The following is a 27,251-nucleotide window of genomic DNA, read 5'->3' on the forward strand; positions in this document are numbered from 1 at the left end:
TCTCAGTGTCAATAATGGGATCAGTGGCGCCCTGATTCAGGGCAGATAGTACAGAGAAAATATTCTGATCTCCAAACTGTCACTGAATATATTTAGAACAACGTGTTTATAAGGGAGAATCTATTTCTGAGAAGGTTAGAGGTAATAGCATGGCCCACTAAAATGAACAATTACCTCAACATCAACTGTACATGTGCATTTTATCAGACATTTAATAATAGCCCATGAGTAAATCTGGTGTCAGCATGATTTGTATATTTTTGCAACCGCACATGTACACTGGGAAAGCTCTGGTTCACAAAGAACAATGCTTTAATTAGTTTGTAGCACTTGATGTATTTGATTAAGAAAGTGACCGCCACTTATGAATTTCATATCCTTGAACATCAGATTAATAATGTACGTGCCAAATACAATGTGTGTTCAGAGTGTGAGCAGTAACTGACCTGTAATCAAATGAGGTCTAGAGACTCAACATTTAGTTGAATTTCCAAAATTCTCAACAATTATTAGAGAACGGTTGATGGCAATTTATGATTAAATTAGGCTTGTCTCTCCTGTTAATTCTCCAGATTACATAATGCGGATTTAGATGATACAGCGTAAATTTTAATTGCTTTTGTGTGAAACAAAATGGCCTTGGAAACTTTGACGTCACAATAGTACTGTACAGTACTGTCATTGGGTTGCTGGTGTCATCATGATGTGAAATCAACTCAACAATTTTGTAATATTCCAACACAGGAACAATTGATCATTTACAAATTGAATTCATTTTTAGTTCTTCTAGATTTTTGTGAGAATCATCATTTATAAAATCAAACTGCTGCATCAAACGCTCTACTTTGTAAATTCATAATTTTTGAGTTGCTAAAAAGTGAAAGCATGACTATGGACTTGAATACATCTTGCACATTTTTCTGAAGTTGCATTCTCGCGAGCCAGAGCATAATTTCCGCTCCGCTGACCTGCGCAAAAATCAAGGCTTAACGGGTAGCGCAAAGCTATTGCCGTAAAGAGGCGCATGGTTTACGACGATGTGAAGTTGTGGAAAATACGGTGATAAACGTCTGTGAACTTAGCCTTAATTAAACTCAAACTTTACAGTGCACATTTTAATGCCTCTGTAATGGTTAAGAGGACAACAAACAAATAAATAAACAGAAAATAAAAGGTCTGAAAAACTTCAACAGAACTGCACTAAAACTAAGCAGATTTTAGAGTAAGGCCCTATAGTGCTGTAGACAGGGATACTAGCCATGTGCTTCACAGAGTCAGCTGTCATGGATAATTTTAAAAGTTGTAGGCCACAAAAATTTGCTGTGGCAAAAAGCATGAAATTATGTAGACTGGATGTTTGATTCATCGCAGTGGCATTTTCCGGTTACCCTAACCCCAGCATTGGAGTTTTCAGCCACAAAATATACAAGATATCATTTCTCAATCACCTGTTTACATTTTCCACATATTTCACAGTCATTGAGGCCAAGTTGTTGTGGTAAAACCAAATGCCAGAAGTTTAATGCTGTTAAAAATACCCCCAAGGAGAAATTATACAACCCTCGTGCAAAGAACGATATTGCAGAGGCAGGTTGGAGTGTCTATTTGCTCAAGGAGTGGGCGCCCACACTGTACAGCTATTGTGTGTGCCAGTTTTAACCAATTTCTCAACAATGGTCAAGCCTTTCTCTGTGTTTGCATTAGATCATCCACAACCAATTTAAGCCAAAGAGTATTGCCGTAGAAATGAAACTTATTTGACTCGTGACTCCCGTTGGGCGGTGTTGGTCACCAGTTTGTGCAAGCTTGAAGTTTTACAGCTGAAATTAAGTGCTCGAGTTATGAAAAAGGGGCCATATACTCCCACTAACGTTTCCATTATTCTTGTTTTTGAAAACAAGTTTATTTTCTTCTTCTTGCTAAGGTACATAGAAATTGAAAATTTTAGCCATGTAAACACAATTTTCAATTGCACAACACAAATTGCACAATTATGCTATGTAATATTGTTGATAAATGAATTCTATTTCCAACTAAAATGCAGTGGTCAACAATAACATTGGACATCAAACACATACACACATGCAGTGCCTAGTGTTAAACATCAACACAGCCCAAACATGTGATGCTTGTTGTTATTATTGACCATTGAATTTTAGTCCGGACCAGAATTACTTTGTCAACACAATAAGTTGAACATCACATACACACATATTGTATGGGCTATGTTAACAAGTCATGCATTAGGCATTGCAACAAGATTTTTGGAATAAAACTCACTGACACAATCACTGCAAATTTCTTAAAAAGCTACAGCTTATACTTGTTATAGCACTGTAATAATCAACTGATACCACCACATTAAGGTGGTTGTAAAGGCTAGAGCGTCAGTTATAAATTTCAACAAAACTATTAAAATATGAAAGGAGTCAACATTCTCTGTGGAATAAAAAAAACTAGACATTTGGGCACAAAGGCATTGCAGAGTTATAGCCTGTTAAAACTTCTGAAAAACTGACCAAATAAGAAGAAGTTGGGGAGTCCTTAATGTATTAACTATGGTAGAGGTCCCCTAGTTTTTAATAAAATGTTTGAAAAGGGAAAGTCATTATTTGCTGTTTTTCAGGAAAGTTTGACAAGGCGGTGCTGGCATTCAGAGTGAGTGACTGCTATTGTAAATGCATTTTTAGATTCTTTGAGTGTCAAAGAGGTGTCAAAAGTGAGATTAACCAAAAAAACTGCTCTATGACTTCAAAAGAGGGGTGCAAATATGGCTTGTTTTCAACATTTTTGACAGAATAACAGTTTTCCTACATAATTGTATACCAATTTAATCCAACTTTGAAATGAGATATGGACATGAAATTTTTACAGCCTATTAACAAGGTTACAGATAAAATTTGTACGGCATAATTTTCCTGTATTTGAAGTTCTTTTGGAAAATCACATTTTGAAATTAGAAAGAATTTTTAATAATTTTTTGATATATAAACCCATGTAAAATCATAAAAACGAATTTTATTTACAAATCCTGCCGTAAAAATCTTACAATAAATTGTGTCAACATATTTATAACTAATTTGGTAATATTAACCCTTTTCCTGCCGAGCGCCCCTGTCCGTTATCCTGCCAAGTCGGTCAAAACCGGCCCCCTTTTCCGTGTCTACAGAAGATAGGCTCTCCTGCACGCTTTCCTGCCAGGCATTTGGCGGGAAATACCGCATTTTCGGGGTACGATTACCGACCATATACGTGTTAGACTTCAAAAATTTTTGCATGCCCGTATAGAGGGGCAACCGCTGATGAGGTTGTGTCCAGAAAATGACGAGGTCACGGGCGTTGTTTGCCCCGGGGGACGTGCACTTTTATGCCTTTTCTAGCTTACTTTCGCGGAAGTAAAGCTCGTTCGCCGGCACGCACGGCCACACCGGGGAAACGTCACCTCTCTCGTGGGTTAGTAGAAGACCCAGGGGTTAGTGCTATGGGTGCGGGAGCACCCTCAAACCTGTCCTGTTTCCCCTGGGTTGTGTCACTTGGCCACGTACTTTGAACGACTTGGAAGAGTCGCACATTGCAGTCTGCTTTGACGTAGTGTCAACGACATAGTTCCGCCATTGAAGGAAGGCGTGTACGTAGTTTGGCCAGTTCAGTGAACACTTAGCTCGTTAGTGTTACCGTTTCCTAACAGGTTAGTTGTGCAGTTGTTACTAAGGTGCAGTTTTGTACCACCTTAGCTCTGGACAGTGCAACTGCTCTATGCACTAACCCCAACGACAGATGGTTGGTACAACGTCTACGTCGCACGAGCACAGCCTCCGTTGGGCTGTGCCCCTCCCACGTGATACAACGCACGTTCATCCATTACTATAGCGTCCTTACGGATCTGCCAAAAACGAAAGTGGGGGTAAAAACAAAACAAACGAAAATATGCGATCATAGATAGTATTTTATTCGGGAATAATTTACATTATGCCGAACAATAAATCTCGGAGTCTGTCTCGACGTCCGAGTGCATGGTCCGTGTTTCAAAAATTACAATCGGGGTGGCAGATCCGTGTTTCAAAAATTATAATAGGGGGAATTGTACAAAATAATCCGTCTAAACAAAACAAACGAAAATATGCGATCCATAGATAGTATTTTATTCGGGAATAATTTACATTATGCCGAATAATAAATCTCAGAGTCTGTCTCGACGTCCGAGTGCATGGTCCGTGTTACAAAGATTACAATCGGGGGATTGTACAAAATAATCCGTGTTTCAATTTACAATCAGCGGGATCGTAAAGCACAAACAAACGGCACAACCGTGCTCAAAATGTGATCATGGTCCGTGTTCAGAATACAGTCAAGCCACTGTTAGGCGAAGCTGTCCCCTGTCCGTTATTTACGTCGGGTTCTCTTGCTGATGGGTGTCGTCGGGGCTGTGTGAGTAGAGGTCTGCACGCCAATGCTCCTCTTACCTCGTAGCATCATGCGATGATGAAAAGCCGCAAAACACTCGCCCTCGTGAAGATGAACCCCGCACAGACTACATCCTTTGGACGTCTCAGACAGTCGTCCGCTCGCAGTGGTCTTACCCTCTCTGCTACATACTTTACAGCATTTCTGCCGCCCCTCCAAACGGCTGACAACGTGCATCGGCTGATTTTGTGGATTGATGTACGAGGCAAGAGAAACAGTGGCCTCGACCTCTCTCACACTGGGCTGCGATCGCCCACAATAACCGCCAATGAGTTGTTTCCCGACACGCAGATGAAACATCTTATGGGTCAGCTTACTATCAGGGTGTACATGCTTGAAGCATATATATGCATTTACCAGGGCAACATCAATCAGGTAACATGCCAGATATGTCCACCATCTGTGGTTCTTGCGCCCAGTGTGAAAGTACTTGCGCTTCTGGTTGGCTCGGTCGACGCCTCCCATGTACCGGCGATAATTATACAGCGACAGAGGCACTTGTCGCCGCTCGTCTCCCTCCCCCACTGGCACGCACTCCAAGGGTGGATAGACCGTATTCAAGATCAGCACCTGAGCGTTACTATCCTGATAAGCAGTGATGTTAAGACGAGAGTCCGTTCTGGTCGTGGCTTTCATATCCCCAACAGACAGAGGAAGGCGCTTCCTCTTACCCGGCGGAATTAATTGAGGGGGCATGGTGCGACGATTACGGCGGTTAAACTCCCGACCATGTAGATCCCGGTCTCCATCAGCTCTCTAGCAGTAACGACCGTGCTAAACAGGCTATCACAGAATAGGCTGTGATTATATCCACAGAATGGCTGGACCAGCTCCATCGTAATTCTTGTCACCACACCTCGCTCCTGCCGTCTCCCATCAGTCCGATCCCGATATTTCACACCTAGGTACGGTGCAAAGTTAGCTATGTATGCAGTGGTGGAGTCGCACAGCTGCCATATCTTGAAACCGTCTCGATCAGGCTTATGCGGTAATCTCTGCTTAAATTTAGAACGGCCCTTAAATCGCACCATGCCCTCGTCGATGGAGATCTCTCTACCCATCTTATAATTATTTACGCACCGGTCAACTATGGCTCCATCCATGGATTGATTTTATACAGGGGATCCTCCTGACACCGACGTCGGCGGCGTGCCTCTTCAGGATCACGACGTGGATCGTTCTCTGGGTCTGCCAGATGAAAGTATCGCATAAGCTGCTGAAAGCGACTGCGGGTAATCACAGTAGAAATACCCTGGTTTCTCAGAAAGGGATCGCTAGACCAATAATCCTCCACTGATGATTTACGGTCGATACCCATACAGACTAAGACGCCAATGAACGCCTGCACCTCTCGGTAGTCAGCGTTACGCCAGTATTTATCTATTTTCCTAGCGATATGTCGCTGGTGGAATTTGGCGTATTTATTAGTCTCGTCCTTGGCCAATCTGATCAGTGTAGCTGGAATAAACTTAAAAAAGTAATCGAGCTCACGGGCGTGGCTGGGCAAGGTGAAAGTCGGTCCTCTCTCATGGTCAAAATCGGTCTCCTCAAATATATTAGCATCGGTAGTCTCCGACATACGCCAGACAGGAGGTGTGTCGTCCTCCGCCAACACAGCAGCAACGTCATCATCGTCGTCAGAGCTTGCCTCACCTACATACTGCCTGTCATAAAAGTCATCGTCCTCTGCCGCATCCTCGTCAACCTCCGAGTCGGACTCAGCGGTGATATCACCGTCGTCTGGGCGTCTGGGCCTGAACTCGCCCGTAGCGGCATCAAGGATCATATCTGGCTCAAAATTAGGTGGGCTATCCTGATAACGAACCCTCCGCACTATCTTTTTCGGCGGGGACATCGCAGCACATGAAACTATGGCAGGAGCGGGCTCGGCAGCCTCTGCTGATGACGAGGACTCAAGCTCTTTCGCACTGGGCACAGGAACCTCTCCTGACGCAGGATGAGGGCTCATAGTAGCAACAGGTGGTGTCTCTCCCGGAGCAGCCGGGGGAGAACCAATGGCATCAGCCGTCTCATTACTCACTGTCTCACTAGCAGCAGCAGACGTAGTCTGTGCAGGTGAAGTATCTCCCACAAGAGCAGATGTAGTCTCTGCAGGTGAAGTAGTCTCTCCCGGAGCAGCCGGGTGAGAACCACTGGCAACCGGTGACCCGTCATCATCCTCATCGGCAGAACGATCGGTCTTACGTTTACGCTTACCACTGGGTTTTTCAGCCGGAGATGGCTTCGCCTTACGGGAGCGTTTCTTGCCCGACTTCTTAGAACGTTTACTAGGGACATCACAACGATCGCTACCACTACCGCCCGGAGACTCTGCATCTTTGAGCTTCAGTCGTCTGCTCGCCCCTTCAGAAAACTTTTGCGGTCCGTCAAGCTCATGTCTGGAACAGTGTCGACAGACTAGCAGGTCCCTCCCTTTTAAAGCCACAGGAAACAAGGGAAACAAAGCCCTGGACATGATTGGACGCAGGGGTGTTAATATATGCATCCACCTGTTATTATAATGGACCTACGGCAATCAGTCCACCAACCGGCGCTGACATTCCTACCCGTCATGTAAATTGCCTGTCCGCACCATTTGATATGCTAATAATACTCATTTGCGATGCAAATCCCTCGAGCACTTAGCATAACATAGTCAACGTCATTAGCATCTCAACTTGACATTCCGTCCAGCTGGATACGTGGCATGCGCACCTGCCACCCAAGGACGTTGGCCCAAGCCCATGTTTAGTACGGGTGGGAAACCCGTATCTTTAACCTCATGTCCCTTCTAAGTACGCCTGCGCAGGGCGTATTGTCATCCAAGTCGGTGACAAGCCAACCCGACAGATTGCCCATTAAGCAGTAATGGACTGGCCGTCTCGTTCTTGTACGGCAACGAACAGTGCTTCAGCGGCTTGTTTAGGTCATAACCGTCGCCTGCCGAGCGGCTTACCCAACTAAGGCGGTCAAAGATGAAGGATGCCAAAATTGTCAACGGCTGTCTCGGCCTCGTCCGTTGGGCAAACATGGCTCCTTCAAATAACGTGGCCAGCACGTCTACGTCATCAGCGGTGATGACGACCCGTCATTGACGCCCGAGTGCGTAAAACTCGGAATATACCGACAGGTACCTCTACCTGAGTCGGTCATACTACGGTATAAACCAAACACAGGTCTGCCAACTCCCGTTAGACTCGGCCGTTAGCGAACTTCACAGGGACAACATAGGCGTAACAAGTCGGTGAACAACGGTTCACGCACCTGACCGCAGCCGCCAAGTCGGTGAACAATGGTATCAAATTTTGAGGCCATGTTCCTGAATGGCAAGGCTGAGGCGGTGTGTTTCGTTGCACGGCTTGAACGTCTAGAGCCAAGTGCAGCCGACAACGTCCGACATCTGAGTGGGTAGTCTTTTCGAGAAGGTAACAAGTCGGTTAAAAGCGGTGGTTACCCTTCACAAATGTCGCTCAAGTCCGTTCGGATCAGTTCCATGTCAGGGACTAATCAAGCCGAGTCCGTCAAATCCGTCCGCACTTCCCGTCAATCAGGACCAAGTCCGTGATTTTCGTCTCGCACCATTGGCAAAAAATTGCACCGCCAGCTGAGGCGGTCTTAGGCGGTTGCCTTCGAGAAAGCCGAGTCCGTCAAATCCGTCCGCACTTCCCGTCAATCAGGACCAAGTCCGTGATTTTCGTCTCGCACCATTGGCAAAAAATTGCACCGCCAGCTGAGGCGGTCTTAGGCGGTTGCCTTACAGATTAGCGTTGCCGAGACGGTCAATTTCGGCCGCAATCTATGTAGTGCCTCAGAGCCAAGTTACCCCAAACTCCGCTAGAATACGTCAACGTGCTAACCTGCCAAGTACGCTACTCGTCCCCCCCAAAAAAACCAGTCCCCCACCGGGGTGGGGGACTGGCTGGGTAGCTTCCGCACCTTTCCCTGTCGTTGGACTCTCTGTGAACCCATTTCGAGAGCAAACGCCGTTCCTCGCCCAAAACCTGTCCTCGAACGACCCCTAGCGCGAGCAAGGGTTTGCTACACGTAGTTCCGTCGACTAGGCAGGAAAGGGGGTACCAAAAAGTAGCCCGATTTCCACCGCCTTGGCAGGATAACGGCCGTGGCTGCTCAGATTCTAGCTACACCGAATTTCAAGCGGATTTTCACCGACTTGGCAGGAAAAGGGTTAATACTATCCAATTATTATTAAATTCAAATATGTAAAAAAAATATGAAAAATTAAAATTTAATAGTTATTGGTGTCATATTTCAAAGTCATGGCTGCAAATATACAATTTTTATATTCTTTGGAGAAAATATTAACTAAGGGAGTTATCCTGAAAATTTGAGCTAAATATCTTGATTCTAACACTTGAAACTTGACATTAACTCTGAGAAAAGAATTGGTGCAAAAATAGCCTTTCCAACCACCTTAAGACCATGTTTCTTTAACTTCTTGAATAAATTATCATCGGAGGCAGGCTGCCTGTAACTGACACTACTTAGCAGCAGAACTTTGGAGTAAGTGATGAAAGTGTTTGCCCATTCCTGATGAAAACCCAGATTTCCTTTCAGAATGAGGATTGAGGAATGTCCACTGAGTAAATCTGCTGAAACACAATGCCTTGTTCAGTAGACATGAGTTACGATTAGTTTAATGATCATAGTGGTTCTACACATTGAAGATTACTTCTTTCTCAGTGAAAATCACGTTCAGTCATATTTTTCCCCCATGTTTGTATATCTCCTTTACTCTGCGTTGGTTTCACAGATTTCTATTTCTTTGAAAACATATAAATTAACTGTACTTAGCATTCAAATTTGCTGACTCTGTAGAAGGCCAAAAAAGAAAAAGTTTCTGTTTCTCATCCTAGCATACACCAATCAAGACCAGCTGGATCAGTATTTTTTTTTCATGTTCACTGAAGAGCAAAAAGTAGGTAATATCTATATGATCACATGTATGTATCCAAAATGTACAGTTCCAAACAGATCTTAGTCATGATACTGCCTGTAGTACTATTACCACTGAAACATTCCTGGTTTTGTTATTTTCATAATCGTTGTTGGATCTTTTGGATTCAATAAATAAAAAAACCCAATTAAAACAACCTCATCACAAAATATATATTTGTAAAAGACTTGGTATAAGAAACAAACCCTTTAATTTTTTTAGGGGACCTCAAATAAATTTTTGTGTCCAGTTCCTGTGAACAAGGCCTGAGCCATGTGTAGCAGGCAAGCCAAACACACAATACAGATATAAATTATCCTGTGAAAATACACCAGATTATACATACACTTGAAGACTTTTAGCAGTGTTCATTTATTTTAGTGGGTGTGCATGGCAAAATCAGATTGTCAAACTGTTTGGGATGTGGAGACACTTGAGGCCTGTCATGTCTCCGACACTTCAATTTGTCTTCCATTGGGAACTTTTCCATGTACAGTTGTCCACAGAAAATCGAAAATGTTACTCAATATGTCCCTTCATGAGTACTTTAAATTTTCATGTCCAACGACAGAGTCTATATCTGTTTATTTAAAAAAAAGCCGCCTAGTAGTTATCCCTAACAAGGTTGGTTGGTTATAAGCAATGACCTTTTGCAGGCTTGCTTTGACCCCATACTCCATGTGTTGTGCACTCACTGCAGGCTCCTGGATCACTTTCCCACACTCATATGGAAGCCATTGGAGGAAAAAATTCCCTTCCTGTTTTACACAATTCCCCGAGACAATTCCACTTCCTGCTCGGAAGAGAGTCCGTATTCTGCCAAATATAGCAATCCAGCAGTAGTAATATTTGTAACGACACTCCACAAACTTAAAGGGACGATAGCTTTCATATTTGATAATATGTTCACGTGAAACAAAGTACAGTTCGGTCTTCTCTCTGTTAGACTGTCTTGAATCACAAAGTATCAGCCTTGCAAACACAGCATATGATGTATATTATGTGATGTGATTGTTGACGAATGAATTCTTGGCTGGACAGAAATTCTGTTATAACAGTAGGACATTACACACAAATACACACACTGGACATTTAACGTGTTGAACACCAGGTATTATTACACAACTTCAGGAGTTAACAGAAAAAAATTACATTTTACAAACAGAGCAAAGTAATGCAGAATACATCAAAATTTACAGCTGAAATTATCTTTCATATCTCAGTTTCTATATTCTGTAAAAACATATCTATTGACTCCAATATCTAAATATGTAGGCAATGCCACTGTAAACACAAATTACAATACAAAACTGATACTTAAATTGTTCTAATTTAAGTTACAGTAGTACATGCCAGGGAATTGAAAGACTTATACTTTTGCCTAAACTTTCCTTGAAGAAACTTGCAACCACTCCCTTTTGAAAAGAAGAATAAAAATCCGGAGGCACACTGCAAAATTTGATACTACTTGTATCAGAGAAACAGATTACCTGATATTGTCCGGACTTGAAATTCAAAATGGCAGCCATCCCTGTGTTTTCTCTGTGGAGAAATATTAAATTTTCGATTTTCTCAAAAATAAGCTGGCGAAAGCTTTATTTACTCTATGTACTTCAAAGTGAGCCCCAACAGTGATACATAAAATTTTTTTGTGAAAGTTTGGAAGCCTGAATATCTGTTGTAGAGGCCACAAACCATGTTTACAAAATTTATTTACACTAGAATGTATCACAGGATCATACATATGTTAACTCATTCCTCTATTGTGAATTTCTATAACTGATTATGTAAACAACAGATGTTTTATCATAAGAGACAATGTTCTTGTGTAACTTATTAACATAAGCAAAACAGGATTCAGAATATAATGTTGCGTGACAGTTTTCGTGCCATAGTGACGCTGATCTGTATAAAATAATGATAAATTTTTAGAATTTTTTTCACATTAAGAAAACAAAATGTGCATTTCAATCAATTGGAGTGTGAATGAAGACATTGTATATTTAACATATTGTTTTAAAGGTACAATAGCTGTAACTTCAATAATATTTTTTTGGAATTATTTTTGTCCGAGAAAACACACACATTTTCTCCTTCCACTACTCTGAAGTGTTTTGAAATGAAAAGTGTTCACATTGCAAATTTCACATTGCATCATGTACAAATTGCAGTGTAAATGTTGACACTGATTCTATCCAAGGCTAACATTCAACCGTCAATATAAACATTGAAGATACATTCAGTGTATATGCTTTGTTGATAAAACTGAATATTTTGACATCATTTGGAGAGTAGAACAAGAAGCACTACGGTACACACGGAACACACATACTGGAAAGTACATCAAACATTACAACTGATGGAGCTTTAATAATGTGAAAGCATTTCATACATGTCCACAACCATTCTTGAGTGTCTTACAGGAATGTCATCACACATGGTAGTCTTGTACTTCTCTGTAGTTTACAACAACTTTCACACATGTACATGTGCTCACAGTATGTTTTCTAGAAACTCTATAGTTGTGGTGTGATACCCCAAAACTTATGTCTAGCACCATGCTGCTCATTTGACTGTGGAAGGACTCTAGCCTAGAAAAATTATGTCCGCATCACTGGCGTGTGTCCCCTTCAAGTTATTCACCCACTAAATTTGTCCCTCTAGTAATTGCCTATGATTGCCACGGGAGCTTCAGTCTTGTTATGCTCTGCCCAATTTAAATATTGCACACATCTCAGACTACTGAATACTATCGTATTTTATACTGTACACTATGATGTCCTGCCTGTCTGAGACAGGTAGGATGACGCAAGTAATATAATTTTTCCTGGCTTGAGTGCTTTCACATTTCAAACGAGCAGTTTTATTGCTCTGGTAGAAAATCAGAGCAGTACGCTAGTAAATTTTGGGTCATAATACCAAAACTACAGAGGAATTATTGACAAACTGTATGAGATATTTCAAACCTTGGTGGGGTAGCCTAGGGGGAGGGGTAAGTCTGTACTCACATCTTCAAAGAGCAAACTTCAAATTACCAAAGTTGGTATACCTCTGACTGTGTGATGATTGTCTAGAATATTTGTCCACTTTTGTGAAATGCACTTCATTCCAAATGTCATATCGAGTGTTCAAACTTTTCAGAACAGCCTGTATGTGTGTATCATCGAATGTTATTCTTGACAATTGAATTTTAGTCCATACTGGAAAATTCTATACATATTACGTGACATACTGTTCACAATGTGTTGTTTTCAAGGCTGATACTGTGTATTTCAGTGAAAACATACTTGTCTTGTCTTCTTGAAAAAAAGAATGAAAATATGTTATCAAAAGTTACCGCTATTGACCCACTAACATTTTTATCAGGAGTTGGCATCCTCACTCCCATCCCAGCAAACAGAAGTAGGTCGCTAAAAAGTATGCCGTGGTGCCGAACTTGCAAGGTCCATAGAGGAATATGGTACAGTACTACCGGTTATTTCATGACAGAATATATCATGCATTGCAAACGACCCATGGTGAATGTGTACTTTACAAATGCCTTTCCAATTGGAGCCCTAAAGGTAAACAAAACAAAGCAAGACAAGAAAGAAGGACACTGCCAGCTTGAATTTTCCATCGTTATAAATAAGAATGCCACTATTCAAAACAGAAGCTATACAATACGGATGTGAGAATTTCCAGATTTCTTGGTTCTCGTCCAAAAACCAATGTAAACATCCATGTAAATGCTGTGTCATGCGTCCAGGTTTTCCGTTCTGGAGTGTTGAATAGGGTGTGTACTTGCCCGTGGCAAGTCCATCAATTTGTGATAAAATACAACTGCAACCAAAGTGTACCTGAACTAGCAGTATTTAAACTTTTGAAAGAGCTAGGAACAATTCTGTGAGGACTGTCTGAACTTGCTGTCATTTGATTCTGTCATAACACTCCTTGTCTTTGGAAACGCTCCAAAATATTATCATTTTGTTTGATGCCCACCATTACCCCAACATATGGGAATTATAAAGATTAAATGTCATTGAGATCAAACCATCTTTTTTCAAGGATCATAAAAAAATCCCTGGTGAAAAAAAAGCACTGGTTTTGTGGAAAAATAAATGCAGCACCTTAGTACAAGAGACAATCTAGAATCAAAATTGTTTAGATAACTATTTGTCCGTAACCACGATACGTGCATGTTCTTCATCCTTTTTAGGAAAATATCTGCCCATAAACATTCTTACTTTAAAACACTCTGCATGGGGTGTTTATGGTATAATTCTCCCTGGACGTCAATACAACACTTCAACCATCACTCAAGCTTATGTAAAGTATTGTAAACACGCTGACCCATCAAGTAGGTCAACAATTTTGAAATGAAAGTTAAAAAAGAAATCGCCGTAAAGTAGGGCGATTCTTTAGAGATGGTGTGAAATTAGTGTGACAGAAAACAGACTGCCTTGGAAAGACAGAACAAAACCACTTATACAACATTTATCTGACACAAGCCTGCAGGTACATCTTTTAAAACGTCAATTTACTTTGTTATAAGCATTTTAATTGGCGCATTTTCTCCTGTGGTTGCAGCTGGGAGTTTTGTTTGTTGTTGCATTGCTAGACCCAATATTCAGAGCTGTGAAGACATTTTCAACCTCAAGATCCAGATAAGCTGGACTTGTGTACTAAAAATACGTCAACTTCCGGAAAGTAAACTTTCAGGAGAGCGACATTAAATTCTAATCAAACAAGTAAATGTTTTATAAATCTTATACTTTGTGATTGTCTCATGAAGAAATAAAGTACATGAAGGAGACGATTATTTTATAATATTAATTGTTTTCATTGGTGCTGTGTAAGTCATGTGATGAACAGTTGAATCAGTCTTTTCTAAACTTTAAGGTAGAACGCACCTTGGGGACAGATAGTCAGACTGTCACAATTCTACAATTCTTTTCTGATCTACCAACTGTGGGGCTCATTTTAAAGCCCTTGGAGAAAGAAAAACTTTCACAGTCTTAGTTTTTCAAAAATCAAAAATTTAATTTTTCCCCCATAGAGTTAACACAGGAATGGCGGCCATTTTGAATTCCACATATCACAAAATGTTGGGGAATTTAAATTTGTTTCGCCAGTTCCAAATTTGCACAGTGACCTCCAAATTTTGTTCTTGATTTTGAAAGAGAATGATCAAAATATTCCTTGAGGAAAGTTTGAGCAAAAGTTAAGTCTTTCACTTTCGAGGCGCATACTACCTTTATAATGAAAATCTCATTCTAAAATGTAAAGCTAGATAAAAGGGGTAAAGGTGCTTACATAGGAAATGTTGAAACATGTTTCTGTCAATAATGGTGATAATGTTATGACTTACAAACGTCAAAAGTTCTATTATTAAATGATTCTATAACATTCTTTAATAATGAAGTGACGTGAATTTAAACAAACAATGATGAGGAAGATATTTTTACATTCATTTATCCATAAAAGTATTTTCACAATTCCTTCCTTGTATCTTATAATATACGGTAATTGTGTTGGTTAAATTGTCCAGCCTCTGATTATTTTTCCAACAGGTACCATAGATCTAGCCTCCAAAAATCAAATTATAGGAATACTTTTGTAGGACTGCCAAAAGCACCGTTACTTAAATCAGAACTTCATGCTTGTTCAACTTTCAAATGTAAAAAGACGACTGATAAATACAGTAGTGTTCTGAGCAATTTAAGGGGAGGCCACGAAGACTTGTTCCGTTTTCACTACTGCATCAAATAATCAAAAGTTTCCTTGCAAGCATCCTGCCATCCCTGTAGTAGTAATGGAGTGTGCCTACTTACCATGAGGTAAAATTGGGCAGGTCACAACCCCCCCAGAAGAAAGTCCTCCGTCTGAATGGTCAGAAGCAATCAATCTACAATTGTAAGTTTTTTAGCATCATTGCATGTCAATCCGTTCTCTTCAAAGGGACCTGTTCACGCTCTCTGCGTATCCAGTTGTTGGTATATCACAGTGAGTGTTTGATGCTTGCCTTTGGGGAATTTAACTCCGGTGGCACGGTATGTAGCTTCTTTACATTGTGTCTTTTTCAGTTACTGAAAAGGAAAAAAACCTGGCCTTTAATTCACAACTTTTGCTTCCAAACTTTCTTTGAAAACTTTTCGTACAAATTTTTTGTACTTTACAATGACAGCGAGGGTGAGAGAATTTTGTCAGAAGTCACACTATGAAAGCACCGTAGAGCGCATTGCCCGTGTCATTTGAAGCTGCTGTTCAACTCAGATTACAAATTTTGAGTAAACCAAGGTTAGGTTGACTAGGTAAAGAGAGAATGTTCCATGGGCGATCCAGCGAGTAACATGGAAAAAATAAAAATAACATCCAGTTGTAAGATTTGCAGATGAATCAATTCTGACTCACTCCCGAGACAACACCCTGAAGATTTAGAAGGACTTTGGTTTTGAGGCTGAATAATTCCGCTATTTTAGAGGCTGTATTTGCTACGAGCATTCTCCCGGGAAGTTGCCTTCACCAATGAAACAGTAAATACTTTGTTCTATATCTGTGTTGAAAATCGGCCGTTTGGACGGAGCAAATTAATCAAGAGGTCGGACTTTCAAAAGGCTGCAGTGCTTGCCAATGGGCAGAGGGCAAATATGGTTAACTGTGCTAAAATGTGTTTGTGTAAAGGATGAGTGGTTATTGGAAAAACTCCTAGTGTTTGTCCTTCACGGAGATAATTTCAACGTACAGTATATATTGGATGGGAGACATTATAGCCCAGCTGTCAGTTGCAATGAACTTTTATCCATGATGTTTGCTATCTTCATTCCCATTAATAGCCCTATATGCTCATACAAAGGTCAGAGGTCACTTGAGGACATTTTTTATTTGGCTTTCAGTCCTTATCATTGACTCTCTCAAGTTCACAATCAGATTAGGAGCATTGCACTCTAGAAGGACATTCTATATGAAAACAAAATGTTTGCCAGATCTTTGCATGTTAATGGTAACATTTTATTTTTCAAATTTCACCATTCTTATGAATTACATTCTGTTTTCCAGTACCAACAAATTTTAAAGCCTTTTGACCGATGTCCTTGCCCTTAGAAATACCAACTTTTTTTCGATGCAAGATGAAAAAGCAGATGGTATTTATTTCTGTAGAATGCCCATCATAGTTGCGGCAATTTCCGAAAATACTTGAAAGCCATACTGTTAACGGCAATCACCACCATTCCTGCTATCCAGCAATTTATGTCCTTGAAAGTTGCTACAAAAAGTTTTTAAAGTCGAATCCATTTCACATAAAAGTTTTGTGAAGGATTATACGTCCATACAAGTCTGACAAGCAAACATGCTTAACATTATGCCCCTGACAATATTTTTTCACCCAAGTATTTCTTGTATGTGCATGAGGCTGTAACTTTGTACAGCAGACAAAGTCTTTAACAGATTAAAAAAAATTATTTTTGACAACTTGTGAAAAAATATTTGTTCATGCATGCTGCGCGTGTCAAACTAACTTGAAAAGTCACGTAAGTGCCTAAATTGTGATACATTTTCATTCAAACAAGGAAGGGAAATTATGCATTTATCATTTTTGTGCCATAATATTATTTTACTGCCAACCTGCTGTCGTGTCTATTTTACCTTCAAACACAAATATTTTTACTTTTGACACCCAGCAAGTACAAAACTCCCTTTCATTCCGATACTATACATGTGCACTGCATTTATTAAACTGTCAAATTTCAGAGGTTGGTTTTATGCGGAAATTATAACTTCCTGCCATATGTATTTTGTTTTTCGAGCGGAATTCTCTTTGGTTGGAAATATTTACATGCTGAAATGGTCTCACCCAAACTGAAATATATCCTGGCAGTTTTGAAACTTTTAAATTTCTGCCAGCTGGACTTGAGGAACACATCTTAAATCAGATTTTCTTAGGGGGCCCTCCATTGCTTTGTGAAGCAAGTTGCTCCTTAAAACCATGTTGATTTTTTCAATTTGTTCAGTTTTGGCATGGTATTACACAGTCGTGCTCAGAATTTTTTGATGTTGCCATCTGACGCGGCTTGCCACAGCAATATTACTTGACTCAGTGATATTACCAGCTAATGCTTATCATAGAAAATACTGAACCCTGTGGGAATGGCCCTATTTCCAAGCCACACCACCCTATGATAGATAGTTTCTGCTGGAAGGCGTTGTTTAGTCCGCGTCTGTTCCTGGGCAGTCTTTGAAAGAAAGAGAGTCGGTGAACCATTTGAAAATAAACTGGCACTATAAAAACGACTTCATATTGTTTATTTAAAATTTTGAAAAGTACGTTATTGTGGTATGTTGAAAAGGTGATATCTGCCTTTGGATTGTTGTCTATAATTTGAAAAACTTTTCACCAGACTCAACCTGTCCCATTTCATTCTGATCAGAACTTCCTGTTCATTGACTGTCATTCCAATGATAACATTCCGGTTGTTCTCTGTTGTTCCGTGAAAACATCCCACCTGATTTCAGGCTGTTGTTCTTTAGAAAATTTGGCATTCCAGTCTTTCAATGGTTGCTTCGTTGGTGTCAAGGTCATCCGTGTTTCTTAAGAATAAAAAAAAACAGTTGCTGAGATTGCCTGGTGTTTGGACAATTCAGAACTACAGTAGTCTTCATTCATTACCGTCCACTCTGATTTATCGTCACCTTTGATCATATCCTTTAAATACTTTAAAAAGATCCATTGTGAACAAGCTTTGTATTTTACAACGGGTCGGTCATTGGGTTCTTGCAGTACAGCAATAGGTGATGGCAGTGTGTGCGCATGGACTTTAATAGTTGTTGTATCTGTTGCAGGGAGCTTGGCCCAATGGTCTCTGGAGAGTCTAGTGACCATTACTTTCAAATATACAAACTCCAAAGTATTTTTGAATCACAGAAGCCTCACAGGAGAGATATTCAACACCATTTGTAATGTATTTTGATAAATAATAAACTGTCGGCTGGTACTTCACACAGCCAGAACTTTATATATATTTTGTATGATATCCTCTGGGATTTTTAGGTCAGATTTTGTCAAAAGTCACAAACTGCAGTACAGGCAGTGTCTGTTAGTTTGCAGCACTTTCTTAATTTCTGACTTCGACTGAAAAGTTACAGAAAAAACTAACAAAATTTTTAAAATCCAGCTTAGAAGGCACATGAAAATATATTGAAAATTCATGACATAGAAGACAAGTGGACAGACATTGTGGATGAGAAAATGTAGGTTGCTTGAACTTAATACTGGTAAAATGGTAAGAAAAATAACCAAAGAGGTTGAAAATGTTGTTTTAACCTTTGTTGTCAGCATTGAGGCTGATCAGTGGTGGGATATCAATCATGGCTTTTGAAAAGTACCATTAGACACTTGTGAAGAATATCTGAATCATAATTGTTTTCCTGGAGGGCCATAGCTATGATTTCTATCCCGAAACTGAAAGGACCAGAAGCTGTGACTTTTTATGATTTTTTTCACTAGTTTAGTTTTTACTGTCAACTACAGTATCTTGTTCTACTCCCCCAAGAACGGATACTCAGTATTCAGCTTGTCAACTCAGCCTGTACATGTGTAGACTACATGGGTATCGTTGACCAATGAATTCTAGTGTGGATTTTGAATTCAAATACGAACAATAATAGTGCTTGTATCACTATGTTCAGGCAACTCCCACCAAGTCAAGTCGAATCAAGCGAAAACCCACGCTATAAAGTGACTTTGCTCACTCAATTATCTCATTTTTCAGTAATTTTGGTATTTTCACTGCTTGTCATTGCTGTTGCTTACGGAGTAAACTGCAGCATTTTCAACAATACACAACATTATTATCGCTCAGATATACTGATAAATTTTTACAACAATTGGCAGGCAACTTTCTGTTGGGGTTACCATGGTGACGGCTATGATAACTTTCACTGACACCGAAGGCAGTTCAGTCATTTGAAATTGATCTTTGTGTTGGTCAAAGCCGTGTGTACAATGCACTCTTGGTTGGCGTGTTTGATAATAATATGCCATGATGAAAAGTAAACACGCCGTTGTTTTCAATCAATCGATCTCAGAAAACCCTTTATGTTGGTGTAACCTCAATTTAAAATCAGTAATCTGACTCCCAAGCCAGAAATTAAAGATTTACAAGGCCAACGATGAAAAGCAAATTTTCACCAAATGCTGAAGTGAATTCAGAGCAAGGACAATTCTGTGAAGGTTTGGTACACTGGTAGACTGGTTCATTTGGTGCATTTTTATCTCGACCCATACTGTTTTAATAGAAACATATAGATTGGCTTGCCCAAGGGCTTTTTGCCTTTCTCAATGCTTTATATTGGAATCGGTATTTGACAGGTTTAAACAGGAACCATTAAGAGATAGTATTGATTTATGGGTTTGTGTTATTCTCACTTGAGTTTTTATGTCATGTTTAGTGTAATGAACTTGATTGTTGTGGTGCATACAGTACATGTACATATTACACCAAGCTCTCAGTGTACTATATATACACAATCAAAACCTGGCTATAGAGGGCGCCCTCTCAGACAAGGGAACAGTATGCAACAAGTATCTGCCAAAGTTTTTTTGTCACGTCTACATTCATGTTTGCAAATAATTCTTCCTGTTGAATTTCCTGAGTTCACAATAATGATTTTGTGAACTCAACATCTTTTCACTGTTGTCGGTGAATGTAATCTCAGGTGTGTATAGAATGTATTACCCATGTAGAAAAACACAAACATGCAGAAATTGTAATGCCACCATTGAGTAGTGTGTGTATATGTGTATGTACATATTTTAATGTGTGTAAGTACCTCATGATGTGTATTCATTTTTATCATTATCTAAAATATTCTGCAATCCATTATCGATCACATATATACATGTATACAGATACACACACATACATTATGAGGGGTAGGTCAGTTGTCAGCTTTATCTAAAAGCAAATTGGCCAACTTGATAGGAATTTCAATGGAAAACAAAGGTCTATAAAGACGATAACAAAACTTAATGTCAACAATAACTAATGCGAGAATCAGGGATTGAGGACTTCCCCTTTAAGGTACTGTATGAGGTACAATTCAAAATTACATACTGCAATGATAATATGAAATGCCTCCTGTTGTTTTCATTACAAGAGGTGAAGACCTGTTGGAATTAGGTTTTGAGTGGTTAGGAATTATTTTCAGCAGTGTGTCTTGGAAACAGCATGGTGTCTCAGAAAACCCCTGTGACCCGCTCTGCAACTGTGGACTGTACTTCCAGTTTATCATGGCTCAGCAAGGTGGTTGCGCCAACCTGACTCCAAAAGAAACAGGGAAATCTTAGTCTGTCTTTGAACTAAGATCACCAGTTGGATGCCAAAACTTTCACTGAAATTTGTAGAACAGATTTTGTAAAACATTTTATCAGTACAGTTAACATAACTACATTTATCTGTACAAGTATCATCACATGATTCAGTCATTGAGATAGATATGTAAGGCAAACTGCAACCTGGGCATAGACAGTAGAGCGGGGCATTGCCTCCACTGTCTATGCTGCAACCCTCTATACATGTTATCTGTATATGTCATATTACTCTGTTGTTTTTCAAACCTCATACATGTGGTAGACAGCTCTCCACACTACCAATCTCTATTTACGGTACTGATCAAAGGCTTGAAATTACAGTGCTCCTCTATGGTATAATACTGGTATCACAGCCTATGGCAAGGGTAAGCTTCAATCCAGGGCAACCAAAGCAAAGTCTGCCCAACGTATTTTTCCAATCTTGGAGTATCGCCTCCTGGCAGTTCAGACCTTAACTAACCGGACATGTTTCTTTGATTAATGAGAGCATTAACTACGTGACTATTTTACCGTTTGGTGTCGTCTGGTACAACATGCACTTGATCCAAATGTTGATCTTGTTTACAGCACCGATTTGCTGTAGCCTTTGATGACATTTCCAGACTTTGGTACTTGGATGTGTAAAAGTCAAGGCAGTGTGGTTTTTCCCATGCTCATTAAATTTGCCCTGAAACTGAACAAGGCCCATCAGCAAAATGAGAGTTAATATCCGCTTTGAATTAGCATTTGATCACAACATGCACTTTGAGGGACACTAGCTACAGTTTCTCAAAGTAAATGTTACTATAGTAGGAATTACATGTCGTAAATCTTATGCTGGGTATGTCGTTTTGATAAATTTACATTATTGCTGTTCTAGAAAACAACTAATTTTTCTTCTTCACTTCACTAAAGTATGTTGAAATACAAAGCGTTTGTCTGGTCATCGCGGTGCATATACAATGTGTAACGTTACTGCTGACAAGTGAAATAGCAATGATCATGATTTCAGGTTTGTTACTAAACATAGCTGCACACGCGTGGATTCAGACAACACTGCCTAAAATTCGGACAAATTTTGTTGTTGGATGTGCGGCTGTTGTCGCAGCTTGAAGTCAGAGCCATAAATTCATGCAAATCAATGTGACATAACACAAGCAGGTTTTATTTTCATTGTGTATGTGGAAAATGCAGACAAATATTTATTTATGCATATTAATGAAAGAAAAAATGACATCATTTGTGATCAGTGCTAGTGAAATTTACAAGTGGAAGAGAAATCTACTCATCAGCAATGAATTTTGATACCACACACATACACACACGAGAAAAACGACAAATATTAACAAGTTGTACACTAGACATTTAGAAATTTTGTTTTCAGTAAACAGAACAAATGACATGAAAATATATCAAAAGTTACAGCATGAGAAGCTGCATTGATAATAACACCATGTATTGTGTGAACTACATGCATCAGTGTGAATTACATAGTGAAGATTCATCAGTTATGAGATATTTCACACACAATGTGGTGCTGATAGAAGTACAAACTGGACATGTCATATACATATTACACTTGTACAGACTGCATCAATAAACATAATGGATGGAAAGATTTTATTAATACCTTATAAATCCAAGAAAGGGGCTGATGTTTGATGTGTTACTGTATTAATATGTCATCGCCCGCAAACTTCCAGTCCATTTTTGATGTATTCAGAAAAAAAGAGTGACAAGATGCTCCAGCATACTCTATTGAGAAAGGAATGAAATATTTTAAAGATATAGTTCATTACAACTGCTAGAAAAATTGTTGAAAAGTTAGCACCTATATTGTTTGCAGAGTTTACATGTAGGTATCATCACAACAGTAAATTTGATTGCGTCAATGATCACATCAGTGTCAATGTCATGACCTTGAAATAACCACAAAATACAGAGATCAGACAAGCTTACTCATGACCATCACATTGACTGAGAAATTTACTCCTTTTTTTTCTGCTTATGCAGAATCCCTTGCAAATGAGGCTGAAGGCAAAACCCCAACAAAAGCACTGCAGTTGAGCTTCGAAATGGCCCTGAAGGAACGCGACGCCGTGCTCCGGGAGAACGCCCAGGCATTGATGGAGAGAGACTCAGCGAGAAAACAGTATGAAGAAATGAAATTTGAAAGAGACCGAGCAATTGCTAGCTTGGATAACCTATCACAGCAAAAAATTTACAGCAGCCCGGCGTCAATAGGAAGGTAAGAGAAAAATCTGATTTTCTTTCGTTCGCGCGTAATTTTTTTTTTACCTTCAGCAACATTGGCTATTCCATATTATCACCCATAACCAGTGCAGGAAATATTAAACTGCCTGCATGCCTAACATGAGTGATTTTTCCGTTAAAAAGTAGTTTACCTATGGAGTGACTACCGGTATAAAAATGAAAATATATTCTCAATTTTCTGCCATAGAATTAGTTTCTAGAAATATTGGTTAGAGTTTATAAATGATCCAGTATGGCCTCTTATGTCACGAGCCCTGTCATTGTAATTTTGTCGTTGAACAGTAGTACATAACTGTACCAATTTATCTTTCTCAGACCATGAACCATTTCCATGGCAACCAATCTGAACTCTGCCTCCTGGCAGCCATTTTCTGTTGTCATAGCAATGAACTCCATATCTTTTCCTTCACATTGCACATTTCAGCTCACAGATTCATCATACAGAGATCATTTTATCATTTGCAATATTAATCCCTTTCTACCAAATTCAATCACATTAAATATCAGTCTTTGTGAGGAAGACATATTTGATAGTATTATGCGTTCAAGTTCAAATCAATTTATGGTAAAGTACTACGGTAGATGATATTTCCAAAGTGAACTTCCGAATAAGGCTTCCAATGGGCATTGAATAGGAGTACCAACTTCATTGAATATTGGTCACGGTCTCACCTTGGTTAAACATTAACATAGCAGTTGTCAGTAGTAGAGCCTTGGAAGCTTTGAAGAAGTGGATTTAATGATGGTCTATATCAGGGTAACATCTACATTGTTTTACTCATAAAGTGAAAATGAATTATACAGGGCGCCCTCTAGTGTTCATACTTATGGATGTCCCAACCTGGTAATATGAATTATAAAGTTGGAAGCCCTCCTTGGTTCAATATTAGTGTAGCACATCTTATCATTTGGTGTCCTTTTGTTATCTGCTGTTTCATGGTACACAGTAATGTAGAATATCTTTTATAAATCTGTTGCCATCTAGAGATAGGGGTATTTCGTTAGAAAAGTTATGTCCCTGGTATGTACGGAGTCTTTTGGGCTTGGTTTTCAGGAATGTGGTCCAGAGTTTGGTTGAAAAAATCTTCAAGATATTGCCCAAAATGATGTCTGTGTTGAAGCTGTAGTGATTTACAATGTAAGGTTCCGTGATATGAACAGTACCATCACCCTGTGATGTTTGTCATCATGAGCCTGTGCTACATTAAAGCAGTTCATGTGAATCACCCATGTACTTCACCCCCAAAAATGCATTGTAATTGGTTACGGTTTAGTGCAGTGACCCACGCATCAAGCATAGTATGTGTATCAGAACCTCAAAAGTTGGCACAAAGTAAGCCTTACTTTTGACTTGAAAAATAATCTTTCAATCGATGGTTGTTCTGTGCAACAGGTTTCATTTTTCTATCACATCTCACAGGAAATCTCTACCAACCCCATCCCTTGCCCTCTCCATTTCCATTCATGACATCATGCCGCGCAATAAAGCTTTAGAGGGCACACTAATTTGCAATCATTGCATGTAGTTGTCCAGGTTTGTGACACAGAGGGAGCCCTTTAGTTTTCAACTCTTTGATATCCAGGTCAGCTGTATGTTTACAGTTGTGCATTCCTCCAGCATATCCAGCGAACAAATTTTCTCTCTGAAAATATCCATCAATAATGCTTGCTGCTGAAAAAAGTGTGTTAATGCAGAATTTGTCAGACACACGGCAACTCTACCTATCTTTTAAATCGTAGGTATCATAAATTTTGCAGCTGATAATGAACTATCATGAAATTTTTACTGACCTCCAAGTGCTTAGTGGAGACTGTAAAAATATTCTTCCCACGAAGTTTTTATTGGACCTGCAGGAAGATGTGTCAAATTTTGTATGCTTCTGAAACAAATCACAGAGCAGTCTGCCATCTTGAAAATCATAAATGACAGCAAAACACTCAAACATAGATAGAAGTGTTTCAAGTTTTGCCATAACCTCTGGAATTTCAGTCAAACGATAAAACTTCAAAGTAAACAATCTGGTGCCTGTCAGGTATTTTTCCTCTTAGCTTTCACTTGCAATGTTTAGCCCTATTACCCTATCATGCCACTATTTTCAAATGTGACCAGAATCTATAAACAATGTCATGTCTAAATTTCATCAAATTTGCATCCTTCTTGAAACTGGAAGACAGTAATATAATTTTGGGTGAATCCTGATCAAAAACAGTCATAGAGATGAATAAATTTTGCATAAAAATTTTGTTTGATTTGATTTGTTTTTAAAATTTTAGGAGAGACACTTTATCAACGTTTGTCATTTTACACTGTCACATATAGTGTCTATACACAGTCGTAGGCATACACAAATTTGCATGGTACATGTACTGGAGAAAGATAATTAGTTATTATCTCTTCCCACAAAATGCAAAAACTGAATGCTTGAAGTTTTTTAGATCAAAATGGGAGAGTGTATATTTGTCATTAATTAAAATTATCATTTCGTATCTGAGCAATGATAATTACCAGTAAATAGAGCTGATATTTTGTCATGGTTTCTGTACGAAACAAGACTGTGTGCAAATTAAACCATTGTTCTCTCATTAGTATCCAAAAACAAATATTTGTTGGCAAATTTAGATGACATTTTTGGAAATTATGCATTATGGGTAATCACCATTCTTACAATGAACACTGTAAAAGACATATTAACGGCATAGACTACAAGGTGCAACGTTAGCTATGCATGGAACACTGAGAAAATTTGTCTCAATTCGTAGCAGCACAGTGGTGGATATCGCAGCTATGTTTAGTAATAAACCTGTGACAGGAAACCATCACATATCAGTTTTGATTTATCACTGTCTATGACCTACTCAGCAATGTTACCCTCCTGTGTTTTGCTGTTTATAAAAAACATTCTGTACTGTGGCCTAGCAAATGATGGGACCAGAAAAATGAATATTGACATCATTATGTAATTTCTAACCATTTCAGTGATAAATCTTACATTAAAGTCTGCAACTCCTCACATCTAACCCTTTCACCACCATGGTTTCACCCAAATACATTGTTATTTATAGTGATTGTGGAACCAACCACATGGAATTAGGGATGGAAGAGTCAGAGTTAGGTATTTTATTTACTCATGTGTTGACACACGTGGGCATATGTCACAGCGATGTCTGTCTGTCTGTCTGTCTGTCTGTCTGTCTGTCTGTGTACTCAATATCTCAAAAACGGCTCATCAGATCAGAATCAAATCTGGTACATAGATTCAGTTTGTAAATGGCAAGAACTGATTAGTTTTTGGTGGGTGTGGCTTGCTTACTTTTTGCTAATTTGCATAATTAATGATTTTAGAAAAAACTGATGTATATTGACAACGACTGCACACAATTTGATGAGATTCGCTTCAAATGTTGATCACACCAAGATATATCAGCTTTGAAAGATATTAAGGGGTTACCTGAAAGATAATTTTACTAATTTGCATGTTTAATGAAATTTCCTAATTAGGAGTATATATCTGGATTTACTTGATCAAAATTGAAAAAACTTGGTATGCATATTGAAGATACTATGATTTAACGTTATTGAAAGTCATTAAGCATTTTACTTCATTCAATCCTAATTTGCATATTTAATGACCTTTTGAAATTAAGGCTATATATTTGAAGTTATATGACCAAAATTGATGAAACTTGCTTTGTACATTAAAGATATTATGATAGAATATGATTAAATGTCATTAAGCATTTTTATTTCAGCCAATTCCTAATTTGCATATTTTATGAACTTTCCTAATTAGGGGTATTTATCTGAAATGACGAGACCAAAGTTGATGAAACTGGCTATGTACATTAAAGATACTATAATAGAACATTATTGAAAGTCATTAAGCATTTGAAGTTTAGCCAATTCCTTTTTTGCATATTTAATGAACTTTCATAATCAGGGATATTTATCTGTATTGACAAGACCAAAGTTGACGAAACTTGCTATGTACATTAAAGATACTATGATACGACATTATTGAAAGTCATTAAGCATTTTTACTTCATGCAGCTCCTAATTTGCATATTTAATGAACTTTTGAAATTAGGGATATATATTTGAATTTACATGACCAAAATAGATGAAACTTGCTATGTACATTAAAGATACTATTATGTCGGCTAACTTTATTGAAAGGCATTAAGCATTTTTGCTTCAGCCAATTCCTAATTTGTGTATTTAATCAACTCTCC

The 27,251-nt window shown here is 39.0% G+C and overlaps 1 protein-coding gene and 1 long non-coding RNA gene across 8 annotated transcripts in view; one reads left to right on the forward strand and one right to left on the reverse strand.

Annotated features, from left to right (window-relative positions):
• The window catches only part of LOC139116953 (tight junction protein ZO-1-like), a 103,276-nt gene that overhangs the window by 15,560 nt on the left and 60,465 nt on the right, over window positions 1–27,251 (forward strand). For 6 of the 7 annotated variants that reach the window (XR_011548424.1, XM_070679696.1, XM_070679697.1 and 3 more), the window contains exon 2: window positions 22,761–22,995. Coding sequence is in view for 6 of the 7 variants with exons in the window: in XM_070679696.1 (XP_070535797.1) it covers window positions 22,761–22,995 (235 nt within the window). In the remaining variant the exon portion in view is untranslated. Of the gene's footprint in view, window positions 1–15,280; window positions 15,451–22,760; window positions 22,996–27,251 lie in introns of those variants that run through there. The other variant, XM_070679700.1, reaches the window with a different exon arrangement.
• LOC139116956 (uncharacterized) lies at window positions 15,362–22,518 on the reverse strand. Its single transcript, XR_011548426.1, has 3 exons — window positions 22,378–22,518; window positions 21,279–21,441; window positions 15,362–15,486 (listed from the first exon to the last, which is right to left on the reverse strand). It is a non-coding gene; the product is annotated as an uncharacterized lncRNA (long non-coding RNA).

Source organism: Ptychodera flava, chromosome 18, assembly GCF_041260155.1.
Source record: "Ptychodera flava strain L36383 chromosome 18, AS_Pfla_20210202, whole genome shotgun sequence".
Lineage (NCBI taxonomy): Eukaryota > Metazoa > Hemichordata > Enteropneusta > Ptychoderidae > Ptychodera > Ptychodera flava.